The sequence below is a fragment of the Haliotis rufescens genome, unplaced genomic scaffold (assembly GCF_023055435.1).
Source record: "Haliotis rufescens isolate VD_foot unplaced genomic scaffold, xgHalRufe1.0.p SCAF_5, whole genome shotgun sequence".
NCBI lineage: Eukaryota > Metazoa > Mollusca > Gastropoda > Lepetellida > Haliotidae > Haliotis > Haliotis rufescens.
This window is the reverse complement of record NW_025964223.1, coordinates 36887558-36906444: the sequence shown is the minus strand read 5'-3', so window position 1 is coordinate 36906444 and position 18887 is coordinate 36887558. Positions and strand designations below refer to the sequence as shown.

The window sequence follows — 18887 nt, the reverse complement described above, 5'->3', positions numbered from 1 at the left end:
GAAGGTAACAATGTGATGCTGTGTGTCTGGTTTCTCCAGTATGACAATGATGAGAAGGTAACAGTGTGGTGCTATGTGTCTGGTTTCTCCAGTTTGACAAGGATGAGAAGGTAACAGTGTGATGCTGTGTGTCTTGTTTCTCCAGTATGACAAGGTTGAGAAGGTAACAGTGTTATGCTGTGTGATTTGTTTCTCCAGTATGACGAGGATGAGAAGGTAACAGTGTGATGCTGTGTGTCTTGTTTCTCCAGTATGACAAGGTTGAGAAGGTAACAGTGTGATGCTGTGTGTCTTGTTTCTCCAGTATAACAAGGATAAGAAGGTAACAGTGTGATGCTGTGTGTCTTGTTTCTCCAGTATAACAAGGTTGAGAAGGTAACAGTGTGATGCTGTGTGTCTTGTTTCTCCAGTATGACAAGGATAAGAAGGTAACAGTGTGATGCTGTGTGTCTTGTTTCTCCAGTATAACAAGGATGAGAAGGTAACAGTGTGATGCTGTGTGTCTTGTTTCTCCAGTATGACAAGGATGAGAAGGTGACAGTGTGGTGCTGTGTGTCTGGTTTCTCCAGTATGACAATGATGAGAAGGTAACAGTGTGATGCTGTGTGTCTTGTTTCTCCAGTATGACAAGGTTGAGAAGGTAACAGTGTGATGCTGTGTGTCTTGTTTCTCCAGTATGACAAGGATGAGAAGGGTAACTGTGTGATGCTGTGTGTCTGGTTTCTCCAGTATGACAAGGATGAGAAGGTAACAGTGTGAAGCTGTGTGTCTGGTTTCTCCAGTATGACGAGGATGAGAAGGTAACAGTGTGATGCTGTGTGTCTTGTTTCTCCAGTATGACAAGGATGAGAAGGTAACAGTGTGGTGCTGTGTGTCTGGTTTCTCCAGTATGACAAGGATGAGAAGGGTAACAGTGTGATGCTGTGTGTCTTGTTTCTCCAGTATGACGAGGATGAGAAGGGTAACAGTGTGATGCTGTGTGTCTGGTTTCTTCAGTATGACAAGGTTGAGAAGGTAACAGTGTGGTGCTGTGTGTCTGGTTTCTCCAGTATGACAAGGATGAGAAGGTAACAGTGTGGTGCTGTGTGTCTTGTTTCTCCAGTATGACAAGGATGAGAAGGTAACAGTGTGGTGCTGTGTGTCTGGTTTCTCCAGTATAACAAGGTTTAGAAGGTAACAGTGTGGTGCTGTGTGTCTGGTTTCTCCAGTATGACAAGGATGAGAAGGTAACAGTGTGATGCTGTGTGTCTTGTTTCTCCAGTATGACAAGGATGAGAAAGTAACAGTGTGGTGCTGTGTGTCTGGTTTCTCCAATATGACGAGGATGAGAAGGGTAACAGTGTGATGCTGTGTGTCTTGTTTCTCCAGTATGACAAGGATGAGAAGGTAACAGTGTGATGCTGTGTGTCTTGTTTCTCCAGTATGACAAGGAAGAGAAGGTAACAGTGTGATGCTGTGTCTTGTTTCTCCAGTATGACAAGGATGAGAAGGTAACAGTGTGATGCTGTGTGATTTGTTTCTCCGGTATGACGAGGATGAGAAGGTAACAGTGTGATGCTGTGTGTCTTGTTTCTCCAGTATGACAATGTTGAGAAGGTAACAGTGTGATGCTGTGTGATTTGTTTCTCCAGTATGACGAGGATGAGAGGTAACAGTGTGATGCTGTGTGTCTTGTTTCTCCAGTATGACAAGGTTGAGAAGGTAACAGTGTGATGCTGTGTGACTTGTTTCTCCAGTATGACAAGGATGAGAAGGTAACAGTGTGGTGCTGTGTGTCTGGTTTCTCCAGTATGACAAGGTTGAGAAGGTAACAGTGTGATGCTGTGTGTCTTGTTTCTCCAGTATGACAAGGATGAGAAGGTAACAGTGTGGTGCTGTGTGTCTGGTTTCTCCAGTATGACAAGGTTGAGAAGGTAACAGTGTGATGCTGTGTGTCTTGTTTCTCCAGTATGACGAGGATGAGAAGGGTAACTGTGTGATGCTGTGTGTCTTGTTTCTCCAGTATGACAAGGTTGAGAAGGTAACAGTGTGATGCTGTGTGATTTGTTTCTCCAGTATGACGAGGATGAGAAGCTAACAGTGTGATGCTGTGTGTCTTGTTACTCCAGTATGACAAGGTTGAGAAAGTAACAGTGTGGTGCTGTGTGTCTGGTTTCTCCAGTATGACGAGGATGAGAAGGGTAACTGTGTGATGCTGTGTGTCTTGTTTCTCCAGTATGACAAGGATGAGAAGGTAACAGTGTGATGCTGTGTGTCTTGTTTCTCCAGTATGACGAGGATGAGAAGGGTAACAGTGTGATGCTGTGTGTCTTGTTTCTCCAGTATGACAAGGATGAGAGGGTAACAATGTGATGCTGTGTGTCTTGTTTCTCCAGTATGACAAGGAAGAGAAGGTAACAGTGTGATGCTGTGTCTTGTTTCTCCAGTATGACAAGGGTGAGAAGGTAACAGTGTGATGCTGTGTGATTTGTTTCTCCTGTATGACGAGGATGAGAAGGTAACAGTGTGATGCTGTGTGTCTTGTTTCTCCAGTATGACGAGGATGAGAAGGTAACAGTGTGATGCTGTGTGTCTTCTTTCTCCAGTATGACAAGGTTGAGAAGGTAACAGTGTGGTGCTGTGTGTCTTGTTTCTCCAGTATGACAAGGATGAGAAGGGTAACAGTGTGATGCTGTGTGTCTGGTTTCTCCAGTATGACAAGGATGAGAAGGTAACAGTGTGATGCTGTGTGTCTTGTTTCTCCAGTATAACAAGGATGAGAAGGTAACAGTGTGATGCTGTGTGTCTGGTTTCTCCAGTATAACAAGGTTGAGAAGGTAACAGTGTTATGCTGTGTGTCTTGTTTCTCCAGTATGACAAGGATGAGAAGGGTCACAGTGTGATGCTGTGTGTCTTGTTTCTCCAGTATGACAAGGATGAGAAGGGTAACAGTGTGATGCTGTGTGTCTTCTTTCTCCAGTATGAGTATGACAAGGATGAGAAGGATAACCGTGTGATGCTTGGTCGTGGGACATATGGATCTGTGTATGCAGCCCGTGACAAGAAGACACAGATCAAGATAGCTATTAAGGAAGTGCCTGAGAAATACAAACAGTGAGTACTACGGCCATTTGAAAGCTGTTTGAGAAAAGTTGAATTCGGAGCATTGAGCAAACTTTTATCTTTGTGACATTGTTCATATGGTTAAATAGGAACTAGACTTCCCCTTGGATATGTAGGTCAGGAACTGCTTACCCTTTTTATGATCATCTGGTGTCATCAGTGGTATATAATTTTCATCGCTATTTGGCCTTATCTCCTTCGGAATCCGTTTGGTTGGTGATCTAGGGTGGTCTCTCTCTGGCATTGACATTTTATATTAACTCACCTGACTGAAAGTCACTGTGAAACAATTTGCTCAGTTGACTGAAGTTTTTTTCATGTGTAGTTTCTGCTATGTGAGGCTCAGAACTTATCACCCCTCGTAGCTAAATTTGTACTAATCAGATTTCATGTTTGTGTTGTAAGAAAGTCCCAATTACAAGTATTTGCTATGACTCTTTCCCAGAGAAGTGCAGCCTCTTCATGAAGAGATCCGACTGCACAGTCGACTGAGTCACAAGAACATCGTCAAGTATCTGGGCTCTGTCAGTGAAGATGGCTTCTTCAAGATCTTCATGGAGCAGGTTCCAGGAGGTTGGTAGTCCTTCCTCCTCCCTTCCACCCTCCATACTGTTACTGTCATCACCAGGAGGTTGGTAGTCCTTCCTCCACGCTACACACTGTTACTGTCATTACCAGGAGGTTGGTAGTCCTTCCTCCTCCCTACACACTGTTACTGTCATTGCCAGTAGTTTGGTAGTCCTTCCTCCTCCCCCCATACTGTTACTGTCATCACCAGGAGGTTGGTAGTCCTTCCTCCTCCCTCCACACTGTTACTGTCATTACCAGGAGGTTGGTAGTCCTTCCTCCTCCCTACACACTGTTACTGTCATTGCCTGGAGGTTGGTAGTCCTTCCTCCTCTCTACACACTGTTACTGTCATTACCAGGAGGTTGGTAGTCCTTCCTCCACGCTACACACTGTTACTGTCATTACCAGGAGGTTGGTAGTCCTTCCTCCTCCCTCCACACTGTTACTGTCATTACCAGGAGGTTGGTAGTCCTTCCTCCTCGCTACACACTGTTACTGTCATCACCAGGAGGTTGGTAGTCCTTCCTCCTCCCTACACACTGTTACTGTCATTACCGGGAGGTTGGTAGTCCTTCCTCCTCCCTACACACTGTTACTGTCATTGCCAGTAGTTTGGTAGTCCTTCCTCCTCCCCCCATACTGTTACTGTCATCACCAGGAGGTTGGTAGTCCTTCCTCCTCCCTCCACACTGTTACTGTCATTACCAGGAGGTTGGTAGTCCTTCCTCCTCCCTACACACTGTTACTGTCATTGCCAGGAGGTTGGTTGTCCTTCCTCCTCTCTACACACTGTTACTGTCATTGCCAGGAGGTTGGTAGTCCTTCCTCCACGCTACACACTGTTACTGTCATTACCAGGAGGTTGGTAGTCCTTCCTCCTCCCTCCACACTGTTACTGTCATTACCAGGAGGTTGGTAGTCCTTCCTCCTCGCTACACACTGTTACTGTCATCACCAGGAGGTTGGTAGTCCTTCCTCCTCCCTACACACTGTTACTGTCATTACCGGGAGGTTGGTAGTCCTTCCTCCTCCCTACACACTGTTACTGTCATCACCAGGAGGTTGGTAGTCCTTCCTCCTCCCTACACACTGTTACTGTCATTACCAGGAGGTTGGTAGTCCTTCCTCCTCCCTACACACTGTTACTGTCATCACCAGGAGGTTGGTAGTCCTTCCTCCTCCCTACACACTGTTACTGTCATTACCAGGAGGTTGGTAGTCCTTCCTCCTCCCTACACACTGTTACTGTCATTGCCAGGAGGTTGGTAGTCCTTCCTCCTCCCTCCTCCCTCCTCCCTCCACACTGTTACTGTCATTACCAGGAGGTTGGTAGTCCTTCCTCCTCGCTACACACTGTTACTGTCATTACCAGGAGGTTGGTAGTCCTTCCTCCTCCCTACACGCTGTTACTGTCATTGCCAGGAGGTTGGTAGTCCTTCCTCCTCCCTACACACTGTTACTGTCATTACCAGGAGGTTGGTAGTCCTTCCTCCTCGCTAAATACCAGTGGCTGGGTTTATGTGGCTTCTAAAAAAGGTTTGAAATCATTTAATGTACATGATAAAGTTAACGAATTCTTAGTGTCAGACTTGCCTTGTGTCACAACACGGAGTTATAACACAACCCAAATATGGATTAAAAGTAAGTTTTTAAGTTAAGAATTATACTGATAAATAACTTAACAGCTTATGTACTCACAGCCATTCAACTAACTTTAATTAACTATCTCCCTTCACACACTTCACACTCACTCTGTCACTCTAACATACTCTTTCTAAATAATAAAGGTTACTCAACACTACTGACAAGTGCACTAATCCTAAACTACTGGGCCACCTCCTATATAACTACTAATACATTAATACATCATGGCATCAACTTCAGAGCACAACATCAATACTTTGATACATTAATACATCATGGCATCAACTTCAGAGCACAACATCAATACCTTAATACATCAATACATCATGGTGTCAACTTTAGAGCACAACATCAATACCTAAATGCATCAATACATCATGGCGTCAACTTCAGAGCACAACATCAATACCTTAATGCATCAATACATCATGGCGTCACCTCAGAGCACAACATCAATACCCTAATGCATCAAAATATCATGGCGTCAACTTCAGAGCACAACATCTATACCTTAATGTATCAATACATCATGGCGTCACCTCAGAGCACAACATCAATACCTTAATACATCCATACATCATGGCATCAACTTCAGAGCACAACATCAATACCTTGATACATCAATACATCATGGCATCAACTTCAGAGCACAATATCAATACCTTAATACATCATGGCATCAACTTCAGAGCACAACATTAATACCTTAATACATCATGGCATCATTGCGTCAACTTCAGAGCACAACATCAATACCTTAATGCATCAATACATCATGGCATCAACTTCAGAGCACAACATCTATACCTTAATGCATCAATACTGCAATACGTCAATAATTCAATACATTGGTACATTGACATGTCAAATGCATGGTATGATGCATGTCTACAATCTGTTGTGTCACATGTGTACTTTATTATGTACACACCGCCGTGATATTGCTGGAATATTGCTGGAATATTGCTAAAAGCGGTGTTAAACCATACTCACTCACTCACTCACTTATTATGTACAAACAATATACAAAGTGACTTTCTCCATGTGTCCTTCCACCATCACTGCACTGTACACGGTACATCGATCATGGTCACATGCCTCACACAGGTCTTATCCAATCCAGATGTAAACATCTTCATGTAAATGGCCATCTGTCCCCCTGGGATCAGGCTTCATAAAGTGAATGGCACTGCCTCATACGTCATACAGGTGCCCCTCTGGGTCCCCGGACGATGTGTAACAAATGTATACACGTCAGTTTACATACTAGTAACCATTCACCTTACATCAAGTATTATATACTCAGAATGGGACTCTCATAGTTATTCAACATACAGATGAGCATGGGAACATGCTCAGAATAACTACACACGGTTATTCAACATACATCAAGCATGTACTGTACACAGAATAACAAAAACAGCACACAGTTATTCAACATACATTGAGCAAGTATTACTCAGAATAACCAATTTCAATATCAACAGTAAATGTACTTAATTATATGATGTTGTTTCTTTTAATTACGACTGCCAAAACACAGCCAAATCAAGACTTTGTTGGTGTGAGATATTTAAGATGGAATAACTTCATTCACAATGAATATACACTACAACACATGCGTTCATACATCTGTATACTATTTTTTTATTACATATATATATACATGTAACTCTACAGATAATACATACATGATCTAATATTTAAGAATATAAGCATAGATAATATTCAAATATAATGCAACTAACGCCACGAGATTGGAAAAACCACACCAAAACCAAAACCTTCCAACCAAGGTTAGAATTCTCATAGACTGCCATAAATTTTAGTTGAGTCTTCTTAAATACCCTTTCAATCACACAGCTAATACAACAAAAGACATTCACTCCTGACTCAAGCAATCTTACATAACATCTTTAAAGCTCACAGTTTACATACTGTCCAACCACACTCTAATACATACAGTCAAACCAACTTAAGAGAAATAAAAAGAATGTGATCTTGACACCAAGTGCAAAGGCATTTGATTATATTTGTTTGTAAATATAACAGGGAGCCTGTCGCAGTTGCTGCGTTCCAAGTGGGGGCCCCTGAAAGACAACGAGACAACCATTGCCTTCTACACCAAGCAGATTCTGGAGGGACTGCGCTACCTGGTCTGTGCACCATCACCATTACTAGTATCATGTGAAACTCACACTGTTATTGAGTACATCAAACTCTTACCCTTTCTTTTCAGTATTATGATCAAATAAATAAAGTCATTATTGAAGTTACTTGTAGAATGTGATTTCGATTCCATTGAATGTGTTCTGGTTGTAATTGATCCATGTCCACCATCCTTGTTCCACATGTTAGCATGACAACAAGATTGTACACCGGGACATCAAGGGGGACAACGTGCTGGTCAACACATACAGTGGCGTACTGAAGATCTCCGACTTCGGCACATCCAAGCGACTGTCTGGAATTAACCCTTGTGCTGATACCTTTGCTGGTTAGTCAGCTAACATTAGCTTTCACAAAGGAATCCATTCCAACTTGGCTTTATTGTTTTATTGGATCGAGAATTATTATTTCCTAGTATTTGATTGTTTACTGATGAAGATGTCTATGTTGCTAGGAACTATCCAGTACATGGCTCCTGAAGTGATAGACAAGGGTTCCCGTGGCTACGGCCCTCCTGTAAGTACACTGACTTGACAGACTTCCTGGGCTGATATGCTCAGCTCCACATGCTGACCGGAGATTGCAAGTTTTGGACATTGTGGATAACATGAATGATACATAAGGAAGAGAATGTATGGATGTCAACTTCTTTATTATGAGGAACATGTTTCGGGCTTTCACCTTCATCGGGTGAATTCACCTGATGGAGTAAGCATATACTCAGAAATGTTGTGTTCCTCATAATGAAGAAGTTGACATACATAAATTTTCTTCCTTATGTGTATCACTTCTAAATGCCTTTCAAAGGCTTGACAAATGATACTATCTCACAAACCATGGAAGATTACACTATCATACATATCTACCAAACATGTAGGGGACAATGAAATAGAAGTTATGATCAGTCTTCAGAAGAAACTAAAGATCAGGTTTGAGAAATGACTGCCAGAGATAGAAGGGTTTTAGGAATCAAAACACTCTGCCACAACACACCAGAAACACTGCAATTCCTCCGCTCACATGGGTCCGGGAGGTAATTCTTGATTTTGACACTTCAGCGAAATTTTGTCAAATTAGCTATTCATATTATTGTTTTTCATTATCCACAATAACATGTAAGACTTCAAATTGATTCAGACCCTTCCACCGCTTTTAAGGAGTGTTGGACCAATAGTGGGCTGATGACGTATTATTGATAATGTCATCCCAAACATTATTTTTATTTACTACACACCTCTGTCCTCTTTATTGGTTGTTTGCACCCTTACAATGCAACGTGTTCTGTTGATTGTCATGTTACACCTTGTCCTTCCTTTTTCTTATCCATCCATTACCATCACTCCATATGTCTTTGCATTTCTGTAATCATCTGATATGTTTTAATACCCCCTAATATGTTCTGAGGGAGTATATGTCAATATTACCAAGATGTTCATGGCAAGTATATGATTGATGTGCTTCATTATTTTATTGAGTGTTTCTGTATGTTTATTAATCTAATTGCAGGCTGATATTTGGTCCCTGGGATGCACAGTCATAGAGATGGCCACAGGGAAACCTCCATTTGTTGAGGTGAGACCTTCATGTGTCTGAGATCCATGTGTTTGAGATGCATGTGTCTGAGCTCCATGTGTCTGAGCTCCATTTGTCTGAGATCCATGTGTTTGAGATCCATCTGTCTGAGTTCCATGTGTCTGAGATCCATGTGTCGGAGCTCCATGTGTCTGAGTTCCATGTGTCTGGGTTCCATGTGTCTGAGATCCATGTGTCTGAGTTCCATGTGTCTGAGATCCATCTGTCTGAGTTCGATGTGTCTGAGATCCATGTGTCTGGGTTCCATGTGTCTGAGATTCACGTGTCTGAGTTCCATGTGTCTGAGATCCATGTGTCTGAGCTCCCTGTGTCTGAGATTCATGTGTCTGGGTTCCATGTGTCTGAGATCCATGTGTCTGAGATTCATATGTCTAGGTTTCATGTGTCTAAGCTTCCTTTGCCTGAGTTCCATGCGTCTTAGATTCATGTGTCTCAGTTCCATGTGTGTGAGCTCCATGTGTCTGAGCTCCCTGTGTCTGAGCTCCCTGTGCCTGAGATCCATCTGTACATATGTCTATGTTCTGTTTCAGCTGGGTTCCCCAGAGGCTGCTATGTTTAAAGTAGGCTTCTACAAGATGCATCCTGACATCCCAGAGTCTATGTCCAACAAGGCAAAAGAATTTCTTCTCAGGTGATACATCACTTCACTTCAGATTGTAAGGACTAATGCATTGACAAAAATACATAATAAACAATGTGTTTGTCTCATCTTGTGGCATACAAAGTTGACATTTTCACTGATGTCTGCACCACTCATGAAATTTCACTTAATGAGATAAACATGTTATTTGACAAGAAAAGACAAATATCCTGTACGTATTTTGATCTGTACAGAAGCTGTATTCAGTGATTTCTGTCTTTGCCAGGTGTTTTGAGCCAATGTCAGATGACCGAGCTACTGGACCGTCTCTACTGGAACACCCCTTCATCCTGGAGTAAGTAACACAACATTCATAACGCTATTGACTAACTTCCTTCACTCCTTCCATATATGTTTTCAGATTTAGGAGGGCATTCACATGGGGAAATATTGAAATTGATATTCACATACAAATTGCTTATGTTTCGAAATCAACATCTTGTATATATGTGAGAAACTGTTTACCAAATTGTTTCATTAAAGGTTCCTCTCAATATTAATATTACTTCTATGCCATATTTCTTTTCCACACAAACACACTACATCTATGACATAGTACATTCCACACAAACATTTGACATCCGTGCATACTGCATCCCACACAACACACTACATCAATGACATACTGCATCCCACACAACACACTACATCATTGACATACTGCATCCCACACAACACACTACATCAATGACATACTGCATCCCACACAACACACTACATCAATGCCAAACTGCATTCCACACAACACACTACATCAATGACATACTGCATCCCACACAACACACTACATCAATGACATACTGCATCCCACACAACACACTACATCAATGCCATACTGCATTCCACACAACACACTACATCAATGACATACTGCATCCCACACAACACACTACATCAATGACATACTGCATCCCACACAACACACTACATCATTGACATACTGCATCCCACACAACACACTACATCATTGACATACTGCATCCTACACAACACACTACATCAATGACATACTGCATCCTACACAACACACTACATCATTGACATACTGCATCCCACACAACACACTACATCATTGACATACTGCATCCTACACAACACACTACATCATTGACATACTGCATCCCACACAACACTCTACATCAATGCCATACTGCATCCCACACAACACACTACATCATTGACATACTGCATCCCACACAACACACTACATCAATGACATACTGCATCCTACACAACACACTACACCATTGACATACTGCATCCCACACAACACACATCATCAATTCCATACTGCATTCCACACAACACACTACATCATTGAAATACTGCATCCCACACAACACACTACATCAATGCCATACTGCATTCCACACAACACACTACATCAATGACATACTGCATCCCACACAACACACTACATCAATGACATACTGCATCCCACACAACACACTACATCAATGACATACTGCATTCCACACAACACACTACATCATTGACATACTGCATCCCACACAACACACTACATCATTGACATACTGCATCCCACACAACACACTACATCATTGACATACTGCATCCCACACAACACACTACATCATTGACATACTGCATCCAACACAACACACTACATCATTGACATACTGCATTCCACACAACACACCACATCAATGACATACTGCATCCCACACAACACACTACATGATTGACATACTGCATCCCACACAACACACTACATCATTGACATACTGCATCCCACACAACACACTACATCATTGACATACTGCATCCCACGCAACCCACATCATCAATTCCATACTGCATTCCACACAACACACTACATCAATGACATACTGCATCCCACACAACACACTACAGCATTGACATACTGCATCCCACAAAACACACTACATCAATGACATACTGCATCCCACACAACACACTACATCAATGACATACTGCATCCCACACAACACACTACATCAATGCAATACTGCATTCCACACAACACACTACATCATTGACATACTGCATCCCACACAACACACTACATCAATGACGTACTGCATTCCACACAACACACTACATCATTGACATACTGCATCCCACACAACACACTACATCAATGACAAACTGCATCCCACACAACACACTACATCATTGACATACTGCATCCCACACAACAAACTACATCAATGACATACTGCATTCCACACAACACACTACATCAATGACATACTGCATCCCACACAACACACTACATCATTGACATACTGCATCCCACACAACACACTACATCAATGCCATAGTGCATTCCACACAACACACTACATCAATGACATACTGCATCCCACAAAACACACTACATCAATGCCATACTGCATTCCACACAACACACTACATCAATGACATACTGCATCCCACACAACACACTACATCATTGACATACTGCATCCCACACAACACACTACATCAATGCCATAGTGCATTCCACACAACACACTACATCAATGACATACTGCATCCCACAAAACACACTACATCAATGCCATACTGCATTCCACACAACACACTACATCAATGACATACTGCATCCCACACAACACACTACATCATTGACATACTGCATCCCACACAACACACTACATCAATGCCATAGTGCATTCCACACAACACACTACATCAATGACATACTGCATCCCACAAAACACACTACATCATTGACATACTGCATTCAACACAACACACCACATCATTGACATACTGCATCCCACACAACACACTACATCAATGACATACTGCATCCTACACTACACACTACATCATTGACATACTGCATCCCACACAACAAACAACATCATTGACATACTGCATCCCACACAACACACTACATCAATGCCATACTGCATTCCACACAACACACTACATCATTGACATACTGCATCCCACACAACACACTACATCATTGACATACTGCATCCCACACAACACACTACATCAATGACATACTGCATCCCACACAACACATTACATCATTGAAATACTTCATTCCACACAACACACTACATCAATGACATACTGCATCCCACACAACACACTACATCATTGACATACTGCATCCCACACAACACACTACATCAATGACATACTGCATTCCACACAACACACTACATGATTGACATACTGCATTCCACACAACACACTACATCAATGATATACTGCGTCCCACACAACACACTACATCAATGCCATACTGCATTCCACACAACACACTACATCAATGACATACTGCATCCCACACAACACACTACATCATTGACATACTGCATCCCACACAACACACTACTTCAATGACATACTGCATCCCACACAACACACTACATCAATGACATACTGCATCCCACACAACACACTACATCAATGACATACTGCATCCCACACAACACACTACATCATTGACATACTGCATCCCACACAACACGCTACATCAATGACATACTGCATCCCACACAACACACTACATCATTGACATACTGCATCCCACACAACACACTACATCAATGACATACTGCACAGGTGTTCACAAACAATGTAACAACATGGATTTTTCTTGATGTTGGTGACAGTGTTTTCCTGAGTTAAAGTATTATGGATCTGTGTTGACAAATGGATATTGAGGTAGATCGACAGTATCAAACTTGAGGTCAAAGATCAATAACATGCTTGTGACCTGTTTCTCTACTAATAATGAAGACCTATTTTTACATTGTCAGCACTATTGGTATGTCCATATGTTGCCACCAATGGTTTATTGGTAATCATATTTAGAAAATGAATCAGTTTCCCTTCTCATGAAATATGTGTAAATCCTCCGTACTCCAAACATGAAAACAACTCTCTCAGTTCGCTCCACAGCTTTACACACAACCAAAAAAACAAATAACTGGTTACATGAAAGACAATTCTGTGAGTATTAGTCCAATAAGTCCTGGTCTGCACAAACAAATATCCAAAATAGTTTCAGGAAACATTCCATCTGACACAGCTTGATTCCCTCTTGAGGTATAGTGGTCCAAGGTGTTGGTCCAAATCACAAGTGGACAATAATCTCAAATTATCCATGATTCTGGTAGCATCCTCACTATGTTTGCAGGTAATATGACAGGCAAAATATTATTATTCCCCGCCACAAAGTTTTAGTGTTTTTGTTTCTAAAAAAGCGAAACTATAAGGTGGAAATGATAAATAGGAATCAACACTTGTGTTTTTTTAGTATGGGTAATTTTAACCTCGTCTATTTCAGTATAATCAGTATTTTCTGATTGACTGACACTTGTTTGATATTCCCAATATGCAAAAAAGACCTTATGTACAGTCGGACCCAGTAATCTCGAATATATTGATAGCTTAGGCCTATTCTCTGGACCGACTGCCTCACTATATCAATACATATTGATTTGCCTCATATCTGGAATTCGAGGTGTAAATACATAGTGCTATCTGGACCCTTGACTTTAGTACAGTAGAGTTTTGTACTTTTATCTCCAAGATGATATGTGCCACTTAAACAGTTTTGAAAGGCGCAAATTTGTATTGCACATAGCAGTGAACGATTCTCCTACATATTTCTAGTACCCTTCCTCACACCATCATCTAACATCGCTGTAAGGGTGCTAATCAAAGTTGGATTGAAGGAATCAAATCTGTGTGAGCTACTCACGATATATGAATGGTGAATTAACAAGATTGGGATGAGAGTGACACTTTGTTTTTTTATCAAGTGGACAGTAGAAAGGAACTTCAATTTGTCATTGCAAACACATGTTGTGTTCTTAACTTCTCGTGTGTGCAATCATATTGCTATGGATCTATGATACTGTTACTTGATGTGTCTTGCTGTCTATGCCTCACAATCTCTGAAGTCCGGATATCTCTAAGTTATGGTCAACATGGTCCCGCTAGGTTTGAGATACTGGGGTCTGACTATATATAACTGTCAGCTGACCTGTTATATACCTGGTGAGCAACAGAACATAAGTGCTTTTTTAATGATGTTCATCTTTAATTCTCAGCAATCTGGGCTCAAAGAGAAAGAAAAGGAAGAAACAGCCATTATCTCCTGAGCACAATGTTGTCCGCAGCACTTCTGGTAAGTTTTCAGGGCGAAGAACAGGTCCCCAGTACCCCTTGCAGGTATCTCCCTGGGGTTTGCAGGGTAAGAACAAGTCCCAAGGTACCCCTTGCTTGTATCTCCCTGGGGTTTTCAGGGTAAGAACAGGTCCCCAGTACCCCTTGCTTGTATCTCCATGGGGTTTGCAGGGTAAGAACAAGTCCCAAGGTACCCCTTGCTTGTATCTCCCTGGGGTTCTCAAGGGAAGAACAAGTCCCCAGTACCCCTTGCAGGTATCTCCCTGTGGTTTTCAGGGTAAGAACAGGTCCCCAGTACCCCTTGCTTGTATCTCCCTGGGGTTTTCAGGGGAAGAACAGGTCCCCAGTACCCCTTGCAGGTATCTCCCTGGGGTTTTCAGGGTAAGAACAAGTCCCCAGTACCCCTTGCTTGTATCTCCCTGGGGTTTTCAGGGGAATTCGAAGAACAACTCCCCAGTATCCCTTGCAGGTATCTCCCTGGGGTTTTCAGGGTAAGAACAAGTCCCCAGTACCCCTTGCAGGTATCTCCCTGGGGTTTTCAGGGGAAGAACAGGTCCCCAGTACCCCTTGCTTGTATCTCCCTGGGGTTTTCAGGGGAAGAACGGGTCCCCAGTACCCCTTGCAGGTATATCCCTGGGGTTTTCAGGGTAAGAACAGGTCCCCAGTACCCCTTGCTTGTATCTCCCTGGGGTTTTCAGGGTAAGAACAGGTCCCCAGTTCCCCTTGCAGGTATCTCCCTGGGGTTGTCAGGGTAAGAACAAGTCCCCAGTATCCCTTGCAGGTATCTCCCTGGGGTTTTCAGGGTAAGAACAAGTCCCCAGTACCCCTTGCTTGTATCTCCCTGGGGTTTTCAGGGTAAGAACAGGTCCCCAGTACCCCTTGCAGGTATCTCCCTCGGGTTTTCAGGGTAAGAACAAGTCCCCAGTACCCCTTGCAGGTATCCCCCTGGGGTTTTCAGGGTAAGAACAGGTCCCCAGTACCCCTTGCAGGTATCTCCCTTGGGTTTGCAGGACGAAGAACATGTCCCCAGTACCCCTTGCTTGTATCTCCCTGGGGTTATCAGGGTAAGAACAGGTCCCATGTACCCCTTGCAGGTATCTCCCTGGGGTTTTCAGGGTAAGAACAAGTCCCCAGTACCCCTTGCTTGTATCTCCCTGGTGTTTTCAGGGTAAGAACAGGTCCCGAGTACCCCTTGCAGGTATCTCCCTTGGGTTTGCAGGAAGAAGAACAAGTCCCCAGTACCCCTTGCAGGTATCTCCCTGGGGTTGTCAGGGTAAGAACAAGTCCCCAGTACTCCTTGCAGGTATCTCCCTGGGGTTTTCAGGGTAAGAACAAGTCCCCAGTACCCCTTGCAGGTATCTCCCTGGGGTTTTCAGGGTAAGAACAAGTCCCCAGTACCCCTTGCAGGTATCTCCCTTGGGTTTGCAGGACGAAGAACAAGTCCCCAGTACCCCTTGCAGGTATCTCCCTGGGGTTTTCAGGGTAAGAACAGGTCCCCAGTACCCCTTGCAGGTATGTCCCTGGGGTTTTCAGGGTAAGAACAAGTCCCCAGTACCCCTTGCAGGTAACTCCCTGGGGTTTTCAGGGGAAGAACAAGTCCCCAGTACCCCTTGCAGGTATCTCCCTGGGGTTTTCAGGGGAAGAACAGGTCCCCAGTACCTCTTGCTTGTATCTCCATGGGGTTTTCAGGGTAAGAACAGGTCCCCAGTACCCCTTGCAGGTATCTCCCTTGGGTTTTCAGGGTAAGAACAGGTCCCCAGTACCCCTTGCAGGTATCTCCCTGGGGTTTTCAGGGTAATAACAGGTCCCCAGTACCTCTTGCTTGTATCCCCCTGGGGTTTTCAGGGTAAGAACAAGTCCCCAGTACCCCTTGCTTGTATCTCCCTGGGGTTTTCAGGGGAAGAACAAGTCCCTAGTACTCCTTGCAGGTATCTCCCTGGGGTTTTCAGGGTAAGAACAAGTCCCCAGTACCCCTTGCTTGTATCTCCATGGGGTTTTCAGGGGAAGAACAAGTCCCCAGTACCCCTTGCTTGTATCTCCATGGGGTTTGCAGGGGAAGAACAAGTCCCCAGTACCCCTTGCTTGTATCTCCCTGGGGTTTGCAGGGGAAGAACAAGTCCCCAGTACCCCTTGCAGGTATCTCCCTGGGGTTTTCAGGGGAAGAACAAGTCCCCAGTACCCCTTGCTTGTATCTCCCTGGGGTTTTCAGGGGAAGAACAGGTCCCCAGTACCCCTTGCTTGTATCTCCCTGGGGTTTTAAGGGTAAGAACAGGTCCCCAGTACCCCTTGCAGGTATCTCCCTGGGGTTTTCAGGGTAAGAACAGGTCCCCAGTACCCCTTGCTTGTATCTCCCTGGGGTTTTCAGGGGAAGAACAGGTCCCCAGTACCCCTTGCTTGTATCTCCCTGGGGTTTTCAGGGTAAGAACAAGTCCCCAGTACCTCTTGCTTGTATCTCCATGGGGTTTTTAGGGTAAGAACAAGTCCCCAGTACCCCTTGCAGGTATCTCCCTGGGGTTTTCAGGGTAAGAACAAGTCCCCAGTACCCCTTGCAGGTATCTCCCTGGGCTTTTCAGGGCGAAGAAGAAATTCCCAGGACCCCTTGCAGGTATCTCCCTGGGGTTTTCAGGGGAATTCGAAGAACAAGTCCCCAGTACCCCTTGCTTGTATCTCCCTGGGGTTTTCAGGGGAAGAACAGGTCCCCAGTACCCCTTGCTTGTATCTCCCTGGGGTTTTCAGGGGAAGAACAGGTCCCCAGTACCCCTTGCTTGTATCTCCCTGGGGTTTTCAGGGGAAGAACAGGTCCCCAGTACCCCTTGCTTGTATCTCCCTGGGGTTTTCAGGGGAATTCGAAGAACAGGTCCCCAGTACCCCTTGCTTGTATCTCCCTGGGGTTTTCAGGGGAAGAACAGGTCCCCAGTACCCCTTGCTTGTATCTCCCTGGGGTTTTCAGGGGAAGAACAGGTCCCCAGTACCCCTTGCAGGTATCTCCCTTGGGTTTGCAGGGGAATTCGAAGAACAGGTCCCCAGTACCCCTTGCTTGTATCTCCCTGGGGTTTTCAGGGGAATTCGAAGAACAGGTCCCCAGTACCCCTTGCAGGTATCTCCCTGGGGTTTTCAGGGGAAGAACAGGTCCCATGTACCCCTTGCTTGTATCTCCCTGGGGTTTTCAGGGGAAGAACAGGTCCCCAGTACCCCTTGCTTGTATCTCCCTGGGGTTTTCAGGGTAAGAACATGTCCCCAGTACCCCTTGCTTGTATCTCCCTGGGGTTTTCAGGGGAAGAACAAGTCCCCAGTACCCCTTGCTTGTATCTCCCTGGGGTTTTCAGGGGAAGAACAAGTCCCCAGTACCCCTTGCAGGTATCTCCCTGGGGTTTTCAGGGGAAGAACAAGTCCCCAGTACCCCTTGCTTGTATCTCCCTGGGGTTTTCAGGGGAAGAACAGGTCCCCAGTACCCCTTGCTTGTATCTCCCTGGGGTTTTCAGGGTAAGAACACATCCCCAGTACCCCTTGCAGGTATCTCCCTGGGGTTTTCAGGGGAATTCGAAGAACAGGTCCCCAGTACCCCTTGCAGGTATCTCCCTGGGGTTTTCAGGGTAAGAACAAGTCCCCAGTACCCCTTGCTTGTATCTCCCTGGGGTTTTCAGGGTAAGAACAAGTCCCCAGTACCCCTTGCAGGTATCTCCCTGGGCTTTTCAGGGCGAAGAAGAAATTCTCAGGACCCCTTGCAGGTATCTCCCTGGGGTTTTCAGGGGAATTCGAAGAACAGGTCCCCAGTACCCCTTGCTTGTATCTCCCTGGGGTTTTCAGGGGAAGAACAGGTCCCCAGTACCCCTTGCTTGTATCTCCCTGGGGTTTTCAGGGGAAGAACAGGTCCCCAGTACCCCTTGCAGGAATCTCCCTGGGTTTTTTTCAGGGTAAGAACATGTCCCCAGTACCCCTTGCAGGTATCTCCCTGGGGTTTTCAGGGTTAGAACATGTCCCCAGTACCCCTTGCAGGTATCTCCCTGGGGTTTTCAGGGGAAGA

The 18887-nt window shown here is 44.3% G+C and overlaps 1 protein-coding gene across 8 annotated transcripts in view; it reads left to right on the top strand.

The window, feature by feature from the left end:
- Window positions 1-18887, top strand: part of LOC124118528 (mitogen-activated protein kinase kinase kinase 15-like) — a 104916-nt gene that overhangs the window by 47152 nt on the left and 38877 nt on the right. For all 8 annotated transcript variants that reach the window (XM_046480687.2, XM_046480686.2, XM_046480683.2 and 5 more), the window contains exons 18-26: window positions 2960-3093; window positions 3548-3675; window positions 7369-7472; window positions 7675-7813; window positions 7940-8001; window positions 8992-9057; window positions 9609-9709; window positions 9945-10013; window positions 14788-14864. In XM_046480687.2, the coding sequence (XP_046336643.1) occupies window positions 2960-3093; window positions 3548-3675; window positions 7369-7472; window positions 7675-7813; window positions 7940-8001; window positions 8992-9057; window positions 9609-9709; window positions 9945-10013; window positions 14788-14864 (880 nt within the window). The remainder of the gene's footprint in view (window positions 1-2959; window positions 3094-3547; window positions 3676-7368; window positions 7473-7674; window positions 7814-7939; window positions 8002-8991; window positions 9058-9608; window positions 9710-9944; window positions 10014-14787; window positions 14865-18887) is intronic.